Source organism: Dysidea avara, chromosome 3 (assembly GCF_963678975.1).
Source record: "Dysidea avara chromosome 3, odDysAvar1.4, whole genome shotgun sequence".
Taxonomy (NCBI): Eukaryota; Metazoa; Porifera; class Demospongiae; order Dictyoceratida; family Dysideidae; genus Dysidea; species Dysidea avara.
The window spans coordinates 5,387,944-5,407,404 of record NC_089274.1 but is presented as its reverse complement, the minus strand read 5'-3'; the positions used below and the strand labels follow the sequence as shown (position 1 = coordinate 5,407,404).

At 39.2% G+C, this 19,461-nt stretch overlaps 3 protein-coding genes across 13 annotated transcripts in view; 1 reads left to right on the top strand and 2 right to left on the bottom strand.

Annotated features, from left to right (window-relative positions):
- Positions 1 to 19,461, bottom strand: part of LOC136249041 (uncharacterized) — a 63,716-nt gene that overhangs the window by 18,934 nt on the left and 25,321 nt on the right. The gene's annotated exons all lie outside the window — the stretch shown is intronic.
- Positions 2,226 to 5,725, top strand: LOC136249035 (uncharacterized). Of its 10 annotated transcripts, XM_066040939.1 has the most exons (9): positions 2,949 to 3,012; positions 3,070 to 3,305; positions 3,357 to 3,425; positions 3,474 to 3,525; positions 3,680 to 3,923; positions 3,987 to 4,384; positions 4,432 to 4,566; positions 4,619 to 5,453; positions 5,564 to 5,725. In XM_066040939.1, the coding sequence occupies exons 4-8, from the start codon at positions 3,504 to 3,506 to the stop codon at positions 4,669 to 4,671; spliced, it is 852 nt and encodes a 283-aa protein (XP_065897011.1). In that variant the 5' UTR covers positions 2,949 to 3,012; positions 3,070 to 3,305; positions 3,357 to 3,425; positions 3,474 to 3,503; the 3' UTR covers positions 4,672 to 5,453; positions 5,564 to 5,725. The 10 variants fall into 10 exon arrangements, with proteins under 10 accessions (XP_065897005.1, XP_065897004.1, XP_065897007.1 ...); XM_066040933.1 differs by lacking the exons at positions 3,357 to 3,425; positions 3,474 to 3,525 and adding an exon at positions 2,226 to 2,723 and having other exon boundaries at positions 2,777 to 3,012; positions 3,070 to 3,154; XM_066040932.1 differs by lacking the exons at positions 3,357 to 3,425; positions 3,474 to 3,525 and adding an exon at positions 2,226 to 2,723 and having other exon boundaries at positions 2,768 to 3,012; positions 3,070 to 3,154.
- Positions 9,926 to 12,633, bottom strand: LOC136249034 (uncharacterized). The gene is made up of 14 exons (XM_066040930.1): positions 12,417 to 12,633; positions 12,293 to 12,368; positions 12,126 to 12,240; positions 11,975 to 12,075; positions 11,738 to 11,923; positions 11,618 to 11,685; positions 11,415 to 11,568; positions 11,297 to 11,367; positions 11,133 to 11,237; positions 10,933 to 11,032; positions 10,605 to 10,884; positions 10,487 to 10,548; positions 10,376 to 10,438; positions 9,926 to 10,319 (listed from the first exon to the last, which is right to left on the bottom strand). Exons 1-12 carry the CDS (start codon positions 12,580 to 12,582, stop codon positions 10,525 to 10,527), a joined length of 1,446 nt encoding a protein of 481 aa, XP_065897002.1. The 5' UTR covers positions 12,583 to 12,633; the 3' UTR covers positions 9,926 to 10,319; positions 10,376 to 10,438; positions 10,487 to 10,524.

The window sequence follows — 19,461 nt, the reverse complement described above, 5'->3', positions numbered from 1 at the left end:
AGGGGAGGGGCACAAATTGAAACAGGCCAACTGGCTGTGTTGTAGGTGGTTGGGGTTACCTGAGCATGCAGATTCTCTTGTTAGTTACTCTATTTTGAAGCAGCAAATAATTACCTATTAGTAATGTCCCACCATTCATTTGCCATTTTAGCCTTTGCGACATCTTAAAAGTTGTTTAAAAAGCTATGAATGCTAAAACACCAGCAACAAAATAATTATATTTAGAGGCACTTAGTGCGCATGAAGATGTCAGTGTCAAGTGACAGCTGCTTTGTTTCAGGTGAGTTTGAAATAATATACATATTTTTCATGAGTTACATAAATTGATTTTGGCCTGACAAGATTCAGTATCTCATTCAAAAGAAGTACTGTATGACTCCTCCACCCATGTAGCTGTCAAGGTTGGGAGTTATTAAATACAGTGTATAAGTATCATTTTTTCAATTTCTATGAATATACATAATGTCAAAAAAGGCAAAATTAGGACACATAATTATGTAAACCCATAAAATTCATCTACACAGAGCTACGTATGTATACAGTGCCACCTTGATTATCCAACCCCAAAACATGTTTAGATAATCAAAAAGTTCAGAAAATAAAAGCCCACTCATTTATAAACAGAGCCCTGTTCAAATACTCTAATAAAACGTACGTCATACACAATTCTCTAATAGAGCAGTCATTTCTATTGTTTGGAAAATATTACAAAAAAATGTATTTAACAGATTTTAGCCAGGTATGTATGTAGTAGTTGTAACATGGGCACGAGTGATTTGCCTGAAATATACACACGAGCACAAGGGCGCGTGTGTATATTTCAGGCAAATCACAAGTGCCCATGTTACAACTAATATATTCCACTTGGGTTAATCACCTGCAAGTGTACATGGAAACTGCAGGAATGCTTTGCGAGTGTATTTATATGGGACCATGTGACTTTCGATTGTGGGTAACGTCGTAAGAGCAACGACAAGGCACTGAGAGGCCGAACGTAAGTTATCTTCACGAGCATGCAGATCGCTTCGATTGTGGGTACGCAATTAAACACAGGAAGCCCAAATATGAGCTGAACAGCTCATAATGAAGCTTAAGTGCACTATAAAGTACTTACTATACTAGCCATGAATAAACTAAAGCAGTGAATATGTTTACAGCGCTATAATGGCCTAGCCAATTAAGCGCCACGCCCAGTCACTATGCGTGTGTGACATCGCGCCAGGTGTCAAAACGGCAATGTAAAGACGATTCAACTACACTAAAGTACTTATTTTACTAGCCATGAATAAACTAAAGTAGTGAATACTATTAACACTAATGGCCAAATCAATTGAGCGCTACGCCCAGTGTCTGTGGGACATTCCCACGTGACTATTGAATGTAACATGTTTAATATAAACTAACCTGTGACCTTCTTCATTCAGTAAAACAATGAACTATCTTTTTCCCCAAGTCCATGATCTATGCCTTGCAAAAACTAAAACCCACTATCGATCCTGTGAAGTGTTGTTATATTAAAGGAGAGGAGATCACACAGTTTCATCAAAGAAATCAAATGATTTCTGAGAATGCTTGGAATGCATTAATGAGAAGAAGGTAGTATATACAAGTTATATCACTCCTAGGAGGGATATAACTTGTATATACTACCTCCTATTCTCGTTACTGCATTCCTGAGCACTGCTAGCAGTGCTATTATACCACTTATACACCTTCTCTTCCCTTTGAAGTGAGGTGTGAAAGTGGTATATATACAAAAATGGCACACTTAATATATATCACGACAGCATTCAGTGTTATGCATAAATTGTGAGTGAGCAAAAGTACACTGTAATACACCTATAACTGTACTAAGCTTTATATGCAGTGAATTACAATAATTCGTGGGAGTGACAACTCTGATCACCGATGTTAGTGCTGTGAGTTATGCCCAATCTTTTTTAGGTTCATTAAGGTTACGGGATACCCGCTACTTACCGAATATAACAATAACACGATGGAAAATATTTTTTACGTAATTTGTGCGCAAATCTATATTTAGAGACACCACGTTGGCACTGTTTCAGTTCGAGGGTTCTGAAGAAGTTGATATAGTACAAGTAATAGTAATAAATAAAGTGATAACAAATAGATATTCTACGTGAATTAGTATGATTACAAGATTATATACTATTATGAATTAGTTTGCAGTGGAATACCGGCACACAAAGCCAACTTTATCCCAATCTACGGCTACGCAACGAATCTACGCCGGCAACACGGGAGTCGACCAACAGTTAAGAAGGGATACCCTCAACCATGCCCATCCAGTTGTCTTCGTCGTCTATCCATTCCTTGGGCTCCCGTATTGGCTGGCAAGAAAGGGTCAGTTCAGGCAGAATGGCACAGAAGTAAAATCGCTTCAACTTCGGAATAACTTTGGAGCAGAACCCTTCGTCGTACTGGATCCTCTCACAGTGGCTGTCCTTGGCTCGAATGAAAATGTCACACCATTTCCTGCCCGTACAAAACATGGCGAACTGGACCTGGAAGTGATACTCGTGGCTGCGTTTCAGTGATAACGAGCCGTCGGCCTTCTCCAAACAGTTACAACGTTTGCAGTCTAACGCTTCTTGCAAGAGCAAATCCTTATAACTATAGGGATTTTTAAACTCAACCAAGCCTTCTGGTGGTGAGGCGGATGGATCCTTGACCCATGCGTCTGGTGTTGCAGCTAGCCATGAGTGAGTAGCTGATATGACTAAACCACAATTGCGGTTGATTGTAGCCCCAGCAGATCCACTTTGTTTCAGCCATTCCAAGTACTTGATAGAGCTGACTCTTTCCTGTGCTAAACCATACCGGGTGGCTGTGTTCCCCTTGAAGTTGCTGTAAAGCAGTCGCTGGACAAGTGGAGCAGAAGCAGTAGTTGATCTGCGTTGGTCAATATTCTTAACGTTTGAAGAGGTGATGCGTAGCCTCCTTTCAGCTTTCCAAATTGCCCTTGCAGTGTCATCATCTCCCTGTTGTGAGGTAAGCAGTTCAACTCTCTTCATGGCATTGGTGTCAATGAGTATCTTGCTTCTGTAGAATGCCAATGACAGTTCCTGCAATTGGGAGCATGGGAGGTGGCTGGGAACATCATCCACTTCAGTTTCACCATCATGTCTAGATGGTAAAGGATGGTATAAAAGGATTTGTGTAATATTTATGAAAAGTATAGAGAAAATGGATACTACAAGGTGGACATATTTTTGAAGGACAACTTCTATGCTATAAAGTGGGTGGTGTGTACAGTGTGTAAGCTTCTACACAATTTACAGCATGTCAGTTGGCAAATTTCATTATGATTCTAATGCTATTCTGTATAATTTTAGTCACTATGCAGCAGAACCTCTATTTAATGGACACTTTGGGACCAACTGAAATTTTACTGCTATAAGGAGGTTGTTCTCTGTCCTCTTGATAAATTAAACATACAGTGTCCTCTACAGGGAGTATCCTTTAAGAGTGATTCTGCTGTAATGCAACCAAAATTGCTTGCTGGTATGAAACTTAGGTAAAATGTGTGTTCCCTTTAACTGGTATGCATATTCTGCAATAACTAAACTTTTGTATTACCTGGAGTATGCTCTTCATGAGCTTATACTGTTATCAACAGATGCTGTACAGTATTTTGCCCGTTTCCTCCTTTCTTTAGACTCATCAGTAGCCTTCCGCTTCCTATCCTTCTCACAGCATTGTACAGCATTCTGTCCAGAAGCCACGAAGACATCAGGTGGAGCGCCAATAGCCTTCTCCCATGCCAGTGGTCCCCAAGATGGTCCCAAGTTGCAGCGTAGTCCAGCTCCAGCACAACGGCCTTGCCAGGAGCCGCTCTGGACTCTATTGATTTGCTTCCCACCGTCAAACTTCGACCTGATATGCATCCAGCTTTCTGCCAGGTTGGTAGTAAAATTACCTGTAGTGTGTGCATACTGAATATTAATTCTCACAACTCATTTTAGCTTACCAATTAGCTGTGGAGCCTTGCTCACCAGTCTACTAACAGCTCGCTGGATATCGCATATCATTCCCATGTCAATGTTTTGCAGATCTTCTTCTGGGATGTCTCTCACTTCGTCCAGACACTCATCACTTGTGGCATATATCCAGTGCTGTGCCTGTTCAGTCATCAGATCATCAAGGTCATCTGGACATTCATCAGGTGGATGGAGGCCAGAAGATGATGCTGAAGCTGACAATGTGGTAGGAAGTAAATCAAGTTGTGGAGTATTAGTACTGCTGTCTGATGGTGCTGGGCTAGTGGATGTAGTGGGCATATTAATAACTGGAGTAGGGGTTGATATTGTGGGCGTGTTAACAGCTACAATCGGGGGTGGTACTGATGCAGCGGAAGTTGATGGTGAGTTGTTGGTGTTTGTGTTCTTATGCTTTTGTGCTGTTTTACAGAAATCTATGCTGCAGTTGGTGTGGCACCCAAAGCAGTGGAGAGGTCCATTCATGAGGTCTTGTTGCAGCTTGATAATGGCAGTTGTCCTGTCTGGCTCTTTGCTCCTCATCACGATTGCACAACGAGCTGCTCTGGTGAGTCGTTTCCGCATTGCCTCCGTTAACTTTCCTCTACCTTTGTAACTAGGATTGTTGGAAACTAAATTCTCCAGTTGTGTGCGAAAGCACTTGACTGAGTGATTTGCACATTCCACTTTCTCAATGGCGAAACCCCAGGGAACTGCAGAAACCAGAGTTGACCAAACAGAGCTGTCACCATCACCTATGAACTTGCTGTACTTCACCCCATGTTGCTGTATACACTTCTGAAAGCCTTCAGCAATGATGCTTGATTCCATGGCAGATGAAGAGCCATCCCAATTCTTGTAACAAGAATGTAGTGGAGGATCATCGGTATGACTACATATTGAGCAGTATTTGTTCCGGACACCCATGAACAATATCTTCTGTGTCTCTAATCCAATGATGACTCCCACCCCACTTTTCGCATTGTAAGAATGTTTATGGGCACGTTTACTCCACCCCCCATCTAAGATGACTGTGATGGCTGGGTCACCCAGACAAGTGCGATTCTTGGAAATTGCTATCTGCCACTCTTCCTGGCCTGCCTGTCTCATAGAATCTTCAAGAAGAGTTGACCACCACTCTCCGATGCGTTTCTCAGCAGCAATAAAGGATCGCTTTGTCATGGTTGGGACTCCAAGAGTTGCCATAGACTCCTGTAATGGGGCATGACCACCACCCGTTGACATCTGGCCCCATACTGCAGCTAAATTACTCTCCCAGTACTGACCACCAGTTGGTCCACTGACTCTAACAGATGTGGAGAAGGAGAACTCGGTATGGCAACCAGCACAACGGGTGGTAAGAATTGATGCTAGTCCTTGTCTGCGTTCTTCCCTTACAGATATTATGTGGTCCTGTGGAGACTTCTGTTCACAGAGTGAGCAAGTTGCTACATGGTGAGCTACAATCTGTAAATGTTCCTGTAGCTGTTGTAGTTTAATTATTCTACTATCATTAACTGTCTCTGCTGTGCTGTTGTTAACTGTTGTGTTATCTTCTTTTCTAGCAGATACTCTCCTCTTACGATATATGCCACGGGAAATGTGTCTGTCAAGTTTGTTCCTTTTGTTAGCCGTTGTTCACACTACAACTGTAATTTAGATTTTTCATTTTAAAAATGTACGTATGTATAATAATAATAATAATATTACCTTCAAACACACTACAAGATGTAGACAAACTTTCGCGTAACGAAAATTGCAACACCGACACGTGTAGAGGCAGCTGGCTACGTTATTAGTATAGTATCTATGCTTAGATATACCATAGATACACCGCGAAACTCTTGTACGCATGCGTGTTATCAGTCCTAATTTACATTAAGGTGGCTTGTGTGCTCGCGAACCAAAATTCTAGACATTTGCCACTCTCTGCTTAGTAAAGTAGACACCAACGGGTTAACAGATAAATTTAGCAGTGCAACACGGAGAGTTTTGTTTCGAAAAGGATACATGGACCCGGTTGTGGGGCAAAATTTTCGACAATTGTCAATTGAAAACATCGTAGTGATCATAAATTTTGCCGTCAGTTTGTATTCCTTAACGCGACTACTTCCTTACTTTCTGGAGACCTAAATACTATGAAATACAATGATATTATGTAAAAAGTACGTTTAAAATAAGTGCATAAGATACAATATTTGGCGCACCGATTGTCGCACTTTCAAGGTTAATAGTGCAGTGTCTTCTAGAGTATCCTCCGTCACCGTCGTTCCTGTAAAAGACAATTATATATGTGATATGTTGACACTATAATTTATATTCAACATGCGTAAATGGACGATTTTTTTGGCTTTAACCGTAGTAGTAGTATCCGGTATCCCGTAACCTTAAGGTGGTCCAAGTATGTAGCTGTCTTTGCTACAGTAAAAGCATCTTAAATACAATACACTATGCATATGATGTATACTGGAGCGGCTTATATACCACTTTAGCATGGGTATTCAAAGGCACCACTCAGGGCTTAACTCACATATTGTTTCTTGATATTGCCCAGGCAATAGAGACTACTAAGCATATATATATATGTTTATTTAATAGTTGCGGCCTTCGTTCGAGCTTGGGTATATTTATCAGGCAAATCCCTCGTGGCCATGGTATAAGTAATATATACCACTCTAACATGCTCACCTAATGGACTTTATCCACAATGACATCATGAGCACACATTATATGGGGTACTAATGTACAGGCACCTATCAGCCGGGGAAGGAGATATCGATCTTTAAGCAACAGGTATGGTTACAAGACAACACAATGGATGATTTGTATCACATGCTAGAAAATTTTTGAGACAACACTAGTTTGCAAAGGATTTTGTTACTTTATACCCATACCTGTTGGCTACTGGTTGGTATCTTGCTTCATGAGTGAAATAGGATGGATTAAAACTATTTCTCCATAGGCGCCTTTACATTAGTACCCCCAAATAATGCGCACCCCATGACATCATTGTGGATAAAGTCCATAGGTGAAGAACAAAGGAGGTCGGTAGCGATTAAGCACCTTCAGAAATTAATTATGCAAAAGTCGATATTCTGGGATGAAATAAAATGTGTGGAATATGTAATGAAGTGTGGCATCATTGTGTTGTTCACAAGAATATACATACCCGATTAGTGCTACAAGAGACATGTTAAATAGATTAATATAATTTTCACCTCAAAATCTAGGAACTTTTACAAAACAAACTACATCAAGACACATGGTAGTGTCGTGCAGCCAAGAAAGCTGGCATGCCACACCGCGAGTATATTTACAGGAAGAAACAAAATGCAGTTTTCACGTATACATAGCTCCGTACTCCCATCTCGAATTGAAATCATTTTTATACAGTACTGCAAACGCCATCCACCTTCAAGACCCCACATACCAAATTTAAGCAAGATTGCTTAATGCAATCATGAAATATAAGCCTTTAAAATTTAGTTTAATTTCTTCGGGTTTTTTTTTTTTCTTTCTTTCTTTGTTTAGGGGGCTCAAGGGTTTAGATTCTTCTTTTCGCACACTTTACAAAAACCAGTATAAAATGCAAATGTGTACCACAATTGTCTCGAGCTTTGGTACACTTTAAGAACATATTGCAGCACAATCACGTACCAAGTTTGGTGCAAATCTGATTAATATTCATAGAGCATGGACGATTATTTGCATTAAAAAAGGCCGACTTGTTGTCGACTTGTTGTCACGCCTACAGGGTAAACCACTTATGGGAATAACTTTAAAATCAGTATGCATATAGGTTAACCATCATAGCCCAAGCCTTTTGTGGTTTAAAAGAAATCACATTGACAGCTACAGAGTTACAAGGCAAAACCAAACAACTGTAAATAACGGGGTCAAAATACTCTAACAGAACAGTCAACGTGGGAAAAAGGTGCATAAAAAATGTTGGAAAAAAAGTTACTGACCAGCAATCAAACCAGGGACCTCCATACTGAACACCCAAATCCTTAACCACTGAGCTGCTGCTATCACGGCTGATCACCTCACTTTATTTCTACTTTATAAATGAAAATTCTAGCTAAAATCTACTCAATAGTCAAGTTCATAATTTCATAGATCTTTCATAGATCTACCAATGGAAAATCTAGATTGTTCTAGAGCATTTTACAAAAATTATGAAAGTAGCCTTGTCATGCGGCCAAGTACAACCAGTGTGGGCGGGCAACATACTCATTTTACGGAACCTGAAAATACTGTTTTCATGCATCCGTTGCGGCCTCTTTACAGGTGAGACCCGGCCTTCGATATGCAACAGCTAATAATGAGGATGGAGCTCATGTAGACGTTTATGCTTTAGGATTCTGGGGAGGTAAGCAAACATCTGAAGGCGCTTTTTAAATGTCAAAGTTTAATAAGGCTATTGGCCTATTGCGTGGTACCCAAGTATCCTCACCATATGTTTTGAACGTGAGAAACAACGGAAGTATGAACAACGAAACTGAGATGGGCTATTTTACCCCACTTGTATTTTCAACATTAAGGGGTGGTATGGGTCATGCTGCTCAGTGCTGTATTTTACAGAAGACTTGTTCTCCTTGTCTCTCTTCAGAGGGAGTAGTGTCATATAGTTCTGTGATGTCAGAGTGTGCTGGTAACCCTGGGAATATTAATAAAAAATCTAAATAAAAAATTTTTCATGTACGTCCGTAGCTCCATAGTGCTTAAACGGTATAATTAACCATTTCTGCAGTGGAAGCTTCCTCAGGGTAGGGAATCTCCCATTCCTAGTTTGAGTCAAATCTGCCCAGCTATCATTGGGGTATACGCACCTTCAAAATTCATCTTATTTCAGTTCTTCATATAGCCATGCAGTCTTTGATGATTCCTGTAGTAAAGGGAAAAAAGTTAAAAGGAATTATCAAGGTCGACCATAGGCTGGCTTTGGAACTTGTAATTACAAAAAGAAGTGATATCCGCACAAAAAAGCCAAGCTGTGAAAAATAGTGTGGCCTTGAAAAGTCTTGGTGAAAAAGGTTTTAAAATCAAAGGTGGCGGACAACAAATGGCTGCAATGATGCTAATGTTAATAAAATTTAATAATGGCTTTATTTCCTTAGTGTTTATAAGAAGCGCAATCCATATATCGAACAACCCCTGTCACCCCCACCATTTGCTAGTTTTTATATTGCGACCATTAATGCTCATGTGAAATTTCAAGCCAAAATATGCAATTAAGGCAATATTTTAAAGTAGCACTTAAATTGCTGCTGACTTCCTCTGGGTGAAGGAAGACAAACCTACATTTACCACATTACTTTTATACAGAGGTTTGCAGACAATGATTGTGGCTTTAAATTGTGGGCACAAAAGGTGGATTTCACTGGTTGTAGTGATACCATTTTAAACCAAATAACCACTTTGTGGATGCCTATAGTAACCTAAGCTGCTAAAATAAATACTTAGGCGTATAGATTGGGAATGTCTGCAGCATCTTTTCATGCAGTTGAAATGTACTGTATAAAAAAAAACAATCCCCACATTGCAAAAAATGATTATTTGTGACCAGATTTGACAAAACCAGGCTTTTACACACATCCAGATTTATGACTTCAAAGGACCATAACGCAATGTATAGTACGTTCGCGTTGAGCTGAACCCTCAAAAACGATTAATAACTTACGATTGCTACATCGCACGGGCCTCCTGTATTGCTCGATACGTAGCACTTCTCAATCCGCTAAAAATAGATTAAAAGCGCTTCATTCGAATGTAAGACACTCTAGTTATGACACTGCAAAGTTTCTCCATACATTTTCAATGGGGAAGCCTCTAAAGCGCGGCCCTTTGATATTCATGTTGACACATGTTTGTGGCGAAGCCAGACGTCACACTCCCGCCCTCAACACGCATGATATCACCATCTGTTATGTAAGAGGCTGTAATACACTTTTGCAAGAAAAAATAAACAGTTTTTGTGTGTGTAAAACAGAGTTGCGTGAGTAGAAGAGCTGGGGCCACTGTTGCATTGTATTTAGAAGGTAAGTGGCCCACTTATCTTCAGGGGAAAAACCTCTTTCAGCCATTAAGAGTAAAAACCCAAATTATAACAGCTCAAGTACTTTTATCCAGCATAGGTGTACCTGCAAGTGAGGCAAACAACATGTTTTTAACTTCACATTTACCACACAGCTGCTTATTCTCTCCTATTCCCATCTAGTCAATTTGTCATTTTAATCCTTTTCCCATCACTTTGTGCACATGCCATACAAGCTGTTTCAAATCAGCACCTGGTTCTCAAAGTCACATTCCCACAGAACTCTACAGAAAGTTTCACTAAATGAAATACTGTTTGTGTGCATTTGGACCTATAATACCTTTAGTGACTTTTAAACACTCCTGCACTGATCAATATACACAATGTCTGGTATGTTCACCTTCTGCAAGCATAATAAAGTAACAATAACTTTGAAAGTGCATGCACTTACACTTCATCTGTTGTTTTTTTTCATGTACTTTGCAGAGTTCAATCCCAGCCATCCGATGACTCCTGGAGAACAACATACAAGTTGTAACACTAGTATTGTAAATATCAAACAATCTTACATCAGATGAAGTAGGCTCAGAAGAAGACTCGGACTCACTGTTGCTGGTGGTGGAGGAGTCATTAATACCACCATCACCACCATCACCATCTTCACTATCGCTACTATCACTGCTGACGTGAATGAGGAATCGTTCTAGAAGTTCCTCATGAAGTCCATCCTGTTCCCAGTAATGATCTTCGACTTCTTCTTGAACGTGCTTTATCAAAGATTGCCACCTCTCAGATGTAACAGCCTCAAATCCTTGATAAACCAGTTCCTTAACTTCAGTCAAAGTAAACCTAAATAGATGCCAAACTATAACAATGTCCATAACAATGTTGATATACCTCTTGTTGTTCCGCTTTACGTGTCCCTTCACTTGACTCCAGGCCATCTCAATAGGATTCAGTTCACAGTGTGCAACTGGTAGTCTGACTACTTCATGGCCTATTATTATGTTAGCCGAAAGAACTGGGATCATAACAGTATACCAGAAAAAAGCCATACCAGAAAAATGTCAGAGCCACAATGTATACACTTAACATACCTTTACTTCCAGCTATCTCATCTATAGCATATCTTGCAGGAGTTTTTGCTCGTTTGATGATTTCCCACAGATCTCTTTTCAGTGAACTTTCTGGATATGCTATACCTGTGAATCATCATACAGTCACATACTGAAACAGTGACAGTATATACACACTGCCTTACGTTTCTTATTTAACCACTCTTTCAGCTGTGCTTTTCGCCACTTTTGCTTTGGTTGCTCCTCCAAGTGGCGACTGCAGTTAACACAGTAATGTTTACAGTTGACAAATCTAATACCTACCTATGGTAACTGGCATTGTCCATTACAATCAGACAATTGGCTGGTAATGCTGGAAGTAACTTTTCTTTAAACCACCTATCAAAATTCTCTGCATTCATTTCTTGATGGTAATCAGCTGCAGATCCTTTCTTGGCTTTAAAAACCCAATCACAACCTGAAAGAACAACTGTGTTTACTGGATACTTCACATCATAGAAAATTACCGGGAATCCATCCATCTTTGCCTCCAGCATGTAAGATAATAAGGCGCTCTCCTTTACCTGATGGCTTGCTATGTATAAATTAGGTTAAACAAGCATACTTTTGAAAGCTATTTAACCAACCTGACTCCTCCTATAGTCCCCCCAGTAGTCTTATCAGCCTCTACCCAGGCTCTGGACTTTCCATCATGCGCATTGGCCCAAGTCTCATCCAAGTACACCACTGGTTTCCCTTCAGTTCTGTTGCGCCTCATTCGTCTCAAATATTTATGACGCTGATGGACTATACGGGGCTGCTCATAGTATACCCTGCATGTATGTGTAGTAAAATTAAAACACACAAACTGGTACAATACTAACCTCTTGTCATTAATCGTTCTATGCTTGAATCCCATATCCTTCAATACCCTTCTAAGTGATGTTCTTCCCCCGGAGAAAACACCATCATTCTGGAGTTTTGACTGTAGACGGAGTAACAAAACCAAAGGCTCGAGCGTTCAAATTCACCCACCAAAATCTTCGACAGTGATAGATTTTCTTTCTTGTCGTATAACAAATGTATTTTCCGTCTGATTGCATCCCGGTCGAAACTGTCTGCATCAACACGGATTCGTGAACGTTTGTACCTGCAGTGACGATTAGATGAATAGAGTAGCCTCCTGCAAACTACTTTTGTACCTTTTTCTTGGCGTAGAAAACCCGCCTTTCTTGCGGTACTCCATCCTCACTCTTACAATAGATGACTCTGAAATCCCTACGTGGCGAAATCAATACCAAACCCAGCTGCAAAGATATTTAATACCAGTGGCCTTAGAGATTCTCTGCTTCACATTGACGGAAACTTTAGACTTGTTCGCTTCTTGCTCGAAGTAGGTCCAAAGCTTCATGAGTAGAAACTTTGTTTGGCTGTTTAACCTCTTTCCAAGAGGGTTTCGCTCCGCACTCACTAACGCTGCACTGGACGCCATATTTTCGACAATTAAGTGCGCGCCCGTAACATGAGCTTACGAATAAATGCGTCATGAACATCATGTTTAAAGCCTTTGATCTTGTATGGCTTCTTAATCACCAACCCAGGGTTCAGCTCAACGCGAACGTACTATAGGAGTATGCTATCAGTTTCCAATTTTGCCCTATTAATGTATCATACAATGACAGCATTGTGTGAAAATTGTTCATTAATAGCATACTGGCTGTTCAAGTTACAAGTGATTAACGTTGAAGAAATGGATGTGTGTGGAAGCCTGATTTTGTCAAATCCGGTCCCATTTAGTGATGCCTAGTAACTGAACTATTCAATGCTGACTCACTCAATCAAAGGGAACTGATGCTTTGTAACTGCCTCAGCATCAAAGGCAGTTGTGGTCAGGGCTATATCACAATATCACCCTGCGGTCAGGGTAATACATGAAATATAGCCTTGTGGTTTCCTTTGATCTGAGGTGTCAAAGTGGTATACCGTATTTGCTCAATTAGTGCCCCAGGGGCATTATTTTTTTGCCCAAAGATTAGAATAAAACTCTTCGTACTATTTGAGGGTGTGCTACTAATATTTTAAACATGCCACTACTATAGCTATTCTACGTTATAGTTTTATAAAACAATTACAACACGTTGCTACTTACTTCTTCTATTCAAGACCTTTCTTTTAGTCAAGTCCTTGTAGCACAACCATGTCACACCTCGTACTATGTGGTCAATTTACTAACTAATATCCGGAATTTTGATTATGTGACAGCCATTTAAGTTTACCAGGACAATGCCTTCCTTAAATCAAGATGGAGATTAATACTAAAGGTACAAGAGCACTAGTAAAGAGTACGTAATTACAAAAGCATAGTGCAGTACTATTCGAGGTGTGGTACAATTAAAATTATTTCAGAAACAAGGATAAAGAGCACCTCACTGTGGTACTATTCAAGAGTGCGGCACAAATTGAGTAAATACCGTATAGCAAAAAACTTTGGTGAATAGCGTTCAATTCGCCAAAGTTTTTTTCACCAATTATTTTAGATGATCATACAAGTACATTGAGTAACTAGAACTTGAGATGAAGGTCAGCTCGTACCACCACACAATAAAGATCGAGCTGACTTTGGAGATCTTCCTAGGAATGTGTCCCACTGTTGTAAGCACTCCTTGGCTAGGGATGACCTTTCCAACCGGCTTCCCGTTCGCACGTCATGCAACTAGTTCATCGTCTGGCAATGGATTTGACCAAATACTTTGATATATGAGATAACCTCTGCTACTGGAGTTCACTGAAAAAATAAATACGGTCACTCTCGGCATCGCAGGAGATAGCGAAGCACGCTTTTGCTAGCACGTTGTTAGATCAGTAGCTACCAAAGTATTGCTACAATAACACTATAGCTACCTATATACTTACTACACTACTTAACTGATGAGTTGACACCTTGTCGTTATTCTTCAGTAAAAACTTTAGCGAATATTATTTCAATCGTCAAAGTATTTTCCGTAAAGAGAGGGGCTTCGTCACGCTTTTTACCACCAAAGTTTTTTTACTATACGGTATGTAACACTTTGCGTGGGCAGATCAAACAGATTTTTGAGTTTACATGTCTAAGTCCTGTGGTCAGAACAATGTCTGGGTCATTCCATGTCAAATCACCGAGAAATTGTAGGGTAACCTCTTGGATTTTGACGAAACTTGGTTTGCTTGTAGTACCTATGGTGCTCATCACCCATACCAATTGTTAGCTTCATACACCACATAGTTTCTGATTTATGACCACGAATATTTTGAATATTTCATGAAAAATTGGTCCGTCTTGAGTTACAAAATCAACTGTAGCTCACCACTGTGTTACTATTTTAAATTTAAAAATTTCAGCGATTAAAGACTGTTAATTGATCTCTCAAGTAATCCATAAACTATGGGATATCAATTTAATTATGGTTCAAAAAGGCTCCATTAAAAACTTTAATCCTTAATATTTCAAAAAGTGCTGCTTCAAATTCTTTGAATTTTTTTAGTAAATAATAAATGGGTTATGGTCTATTGTTGGTAAAATTTTTGTGGTGGGGCCACAGTGGGTTCAAGAGATATAATTAAATATGTTGTGGTATGTAGTGGAATTTTGTAGTCTATTATTGCTATATGGGAGTGTACACATCTAATAACCACTCTTGATAAGGCCATGCCAACTTAGTCTTACACAATGAAGGTGTCCAAGTACAGTGAAATCTGTTGTAGTGACCACCTGTATTGAAAGACCACCTTTGTGCTGCAATTTATTTAGTTGGATTTACTGTATGGGTAATTCCATATCAGTTCACCAAAGTTTTGCGCATGACCCCCTCAGAATTGGATGAAATTGGTGTGTGGGTATCCCAAGTGGTCATGTGTACCTTCACCCATTGCTTGTATGGCTTCCCAGAAATGGCTTATTTAGTATTCTATTTTTGCTGTACTTGCGACCATTCAAAGCATCATAACTTGGGTGTTTTTAAAATAAATTGCACCACTTTAAAGCTCAAAGAAAAAGCTTTCATTTGATATATTTAACAGCTTAATTTGATGAAGTTGATAATTAACCATGTCTCCTAAACTTTGACCTTTGCTCTAACAAAAAGTGCTGATTAGAATTTTTTGTAGATACTTGTCAGACATTCACCTATTAGTTGCAAAAGTTTCAGCATGAGGTCTCTATGGGATTATGAGATAGGTAGCTACAGGTGTTTGAGGTATTATAGTACATATCCCATGTAGTATTGCACACCTTGAAGCCCATTCTGCTGATTTAGGTTTGCAGACACACAAGATTCTTTGATTCAACTGCAAGCTAAATATGTATGCATATATAAACAGGTTGTGACAAAGGCATGTAATACAAGTTTGTTACTGTGGTGATACAATGTGATGCTGTTTAGTAGCAAAAGTCATTTCTTTTTTGTCAGAGTACACACAACCACTTCTTATCCTTGAGTCTACAAGAGTTAGAATATCATCCATTGGTATAGTGTGGATATTTTGGGGCTCTGAGTACTTGAATGAGTTTGATGGACCATGTGGATGCAGTAATGTCAGCTTCACTTCCTTAGTGTCACTGCAAACTTCAAGCACACAAGCTAACTACTGATTCTCTTCATGTCAACAAGTGACAAATCCAGCAATTGATTCTGGTGAAGCTTCATTCTTTACTAGAGCAACTTTCTCTTTCCTGAAAACATCAGATTAGTAATAGTAATAGCATGGGTAGCAGTGAAATTTGGAATAAATACCACGAGTGTTGTATTGGAAATGGGGATAAATATTACGAGGCAAAGCCGAGTGAAATTTACCATTTCCAATACAACAAGAGTGATATTTATCCCAAATTTCACTGCTACCCATGCTATTCCCAGTTAATACCATACTCGCTGCATATACGCATGCTGTGCATTAGCGTTGCCATGTATGCAGTTTTGTCACTATGTACTAAACATGCATCAACACTAATTGGCGCTACATTGTTAACATAAATTCTAGCCAATGAAATTGCAATTACAACTTTTTCACTGTTGTCAGTGAAATACTGGATAAATTTCACTGCTACTATTGAGACTTTTGTATGGGCAGTGAAACAGGTATGGTATTATGAGTAAAATTTTATTTCCACTCTGCTATCTGAGATTGGTACAAAAGAGTGCGGTTTTCTCATACCATGGATTGTATGTGAGAGCTGAAAGCAACGTCCCTGTTGTCTCGAATAATCTTCATTGTTACAATACTCTAAGTAAGCAGCAGGTGTGTTGTTACATGCTCAATTGAACAACTGACATGGTGTCATTAGCTGGTCATTGTACTGCCTTTACAAGCTATATAAGCTGGCTGCATTTGAAAACTATACAACTATATAAATTGCAGCACAGAGGTGGTCTTTCAATACAGGTGGTCACTAATTCAGGTTGTACTGTACTTGGACACCTTCATTGTGTAAGACAAAGTTGGCAAGAGTGGTTATTAGAGGTGTACACTCCCATATAGCAATAATAGACTACAAAATTCCACTACATACCACAACATATTTAATTATATCTCTTGAACCCACTGTGGCCCTACCACAAAAATTTTACCAACAATAGACCATAACCCAATTATTATTTACTAAAAAATTCAAAGAATTTGAAGCAGCACTTCTTGAATATTAAGGATTAAAGTTTTTAATGGAGCCTTTTTTAACCTTAATTAAATTGATATCCCATAGTTTATGGATTACTTGAGAGATCAATTAACAGTCTTTAATCACTGAAAATTTTATTTTAAAATAGTAACACAGTGGTAAGCTACAGTTGATTTTGTAACTCAAGATGGACCAATTTTTCATAAAATATTCAAAATATTTGTGGTCATAAATCAGAAACTATGTGGTGTATGAAGCTAACAATTGGTATGGGTGATGAGCACCATAGGTACAACAAACACACCAAGTTTCATCAAAATCCGAGAGGTGACCCTACAATTTCTCGGTGATTTGACACATCTGTATAATGCCCTGCGGTTAATGCCCTGTGGTTAGGGCTCTAGTTATAATGCTTTCTTACTATTGAATCAGTAGCAAAATGTAATGAGCAAGATGCACTGTACATTGTAGGTTTCAATGATCTTCTGTGGCTTACAATTGAGACTCCAGTGGCTCTCAATTGAGACCAATTGAATCCCACAATCAAAACTGTCTATTGGTGATATAGGTTTCTTATACAAATCGAAAACCTTACTGAGTGAGTACTAGTGTTATAAATGGATTTGATCTGAAACTAAGCATATATGTACAGGCTAATAGCCCATAAACCAACAGGGCTTGACCTACTCCATTCTTTTTATAAGCACACCTATGCCAATTCAATTACAGGAGCTAGACTGTAACGTTGTAGGTACGCTATCATAAACGGAGAATTCCAGAAAAAATGACTGAGTTTTATTTAATGCCCGTCAGTGTTTCAAGCCTGCTTTTACTATTGACTCCCTATTAAAAGAACTAAATAGGTAAGCTTTCTTGTAGAATGTTTATTTGTTTCTTGTAAAAAAAGTTATGTAGGTATAAAATCACGTATATACTGGTTTAGTCACAGAAGGCTAGCGCCAGACCAAGTATTATTAACCATTAACAACAATCTACTCCCTGATTCCCATTGTTACCACTTCCTTTAAACCCTTGGTAGTGCTGGCGTTAACTTTATTGTTGCAGTAACTATCATTCTGTTTCTGATCCACCAGCTAACAGAAGCAGCGATAATGTAGCTAGCTACAAGCTTTAATTTGAAAACATGTTCAATCTTCTCTACTGATCGCATTACTTGTTTTAACACTGTGACGATTTTGAAACGACATATAACTCAATCCCACAATGGTTCCACCTACATAGCCATATGTATATATATATAACGCCCACAATTTCTAAGTCGGTTAGGATCCACGTTCTTGGCTCTTTGTGTTTTAGAAACCACGAAGAGCCTCAGTCTAGGTTCCTAACCTATACTAAAAAGTTCAGCCACTTCAAATGCTCTGGACAATACCAGCCTAGATCAAAGGTATTTTCAACCACATCAAAGGCTTTGAAGTTAAACTTAAAAGTAGCTTTAAAGGCATAATTACTAACTTAAAAGTCAAGGCTAAAAAGAATTTCAAAGTGTTACTTAATACTTGTAACATGTGCACTTGTGGTCTACCTAATATGTCTACCCTCAGCCCTCAGGTAGACATATCAGGCAGACCACTCATGCCCATGTTACAACTATTAAATATTATCATGGGAGCACAGTTTGCTCATGGCTTTGATGCCCAATCAGGTTAACAATACACTTTGCTTTGACCTGTTATATTGAGCGACACGCAGGATTATATTGTGGGATTCATTATTAGCCAGGTTGAGTGTAGTTGCAAAATTACGACAAGTTGATTGTTAACAAACTATCACATATACACTGTATACCACAGCTGCTAGGGATTTGCCAATATACACACCCGCAGCCCTCAGGGGGCCTGTGACCCTCAGGCCTTGGGTGTTTATCCAACCCTCGTTTATCTGAAATTGGAAATGACTGTTCTATTAGAGTATTTTGAGCACAGGTGTATGTTCTATTAGAGTATTTATCTGTGCACAAATGTATAGGCTTCAGTTATCTGAACTATTCACTTATCAGAACACTTTTTTATCATTACTTGAGACACATTGGGGTTCAGATAACCAAAGTTCTACTGTAATAAAAACTGGAGTCCACATACGTACGTATGTAAATATTGTGGTGTACAGTATGTAAAAGTGGGAAGTTTCTATTGTTTAGTCCCTTTTTGTGGTGGATTTTGAAGGTGTCTAAGTTACTTAGACCCTTTTCGTGCGTACTTAGACCCTTTCATGTTCATTATACACATCAACACTGGTAGCACTGGCAAGGTATCGGTATCACTATGCGGTGGAGTGATGGGTTGTTTCTACTGATTAATGCTACATTTCTCTGGCTGTCAACGGTGTCAAGTTACAACAGCTCCATTAAGGGTCTAAATAAGTTAGACTTCAGACCACAGTCGTCTACATAATTTAGTAACCCTCAGGCCTGTAGTAGCGTCTTTGCTTTGCTCAGGCACTTCGCTCAGACGCTACAACACAGTGCCATCGGGTTACTAAATTACGTAGACCCCTGTGGCCTGAAGTCTAACTATCCAGTCCTATTGGATTAAAGCACCTAAGTTACAGCAAATCAGATTTAAGGATTTAACCCTTCGAGGACCAAAGCCCAATATATTGGACTCAAGTACATGGGCTGGTATAAGCCATTATAACTACATGTACTTATCAGTACACAGTAGAAAGAATTCGATAACACCACGATACTCAACATGAAAT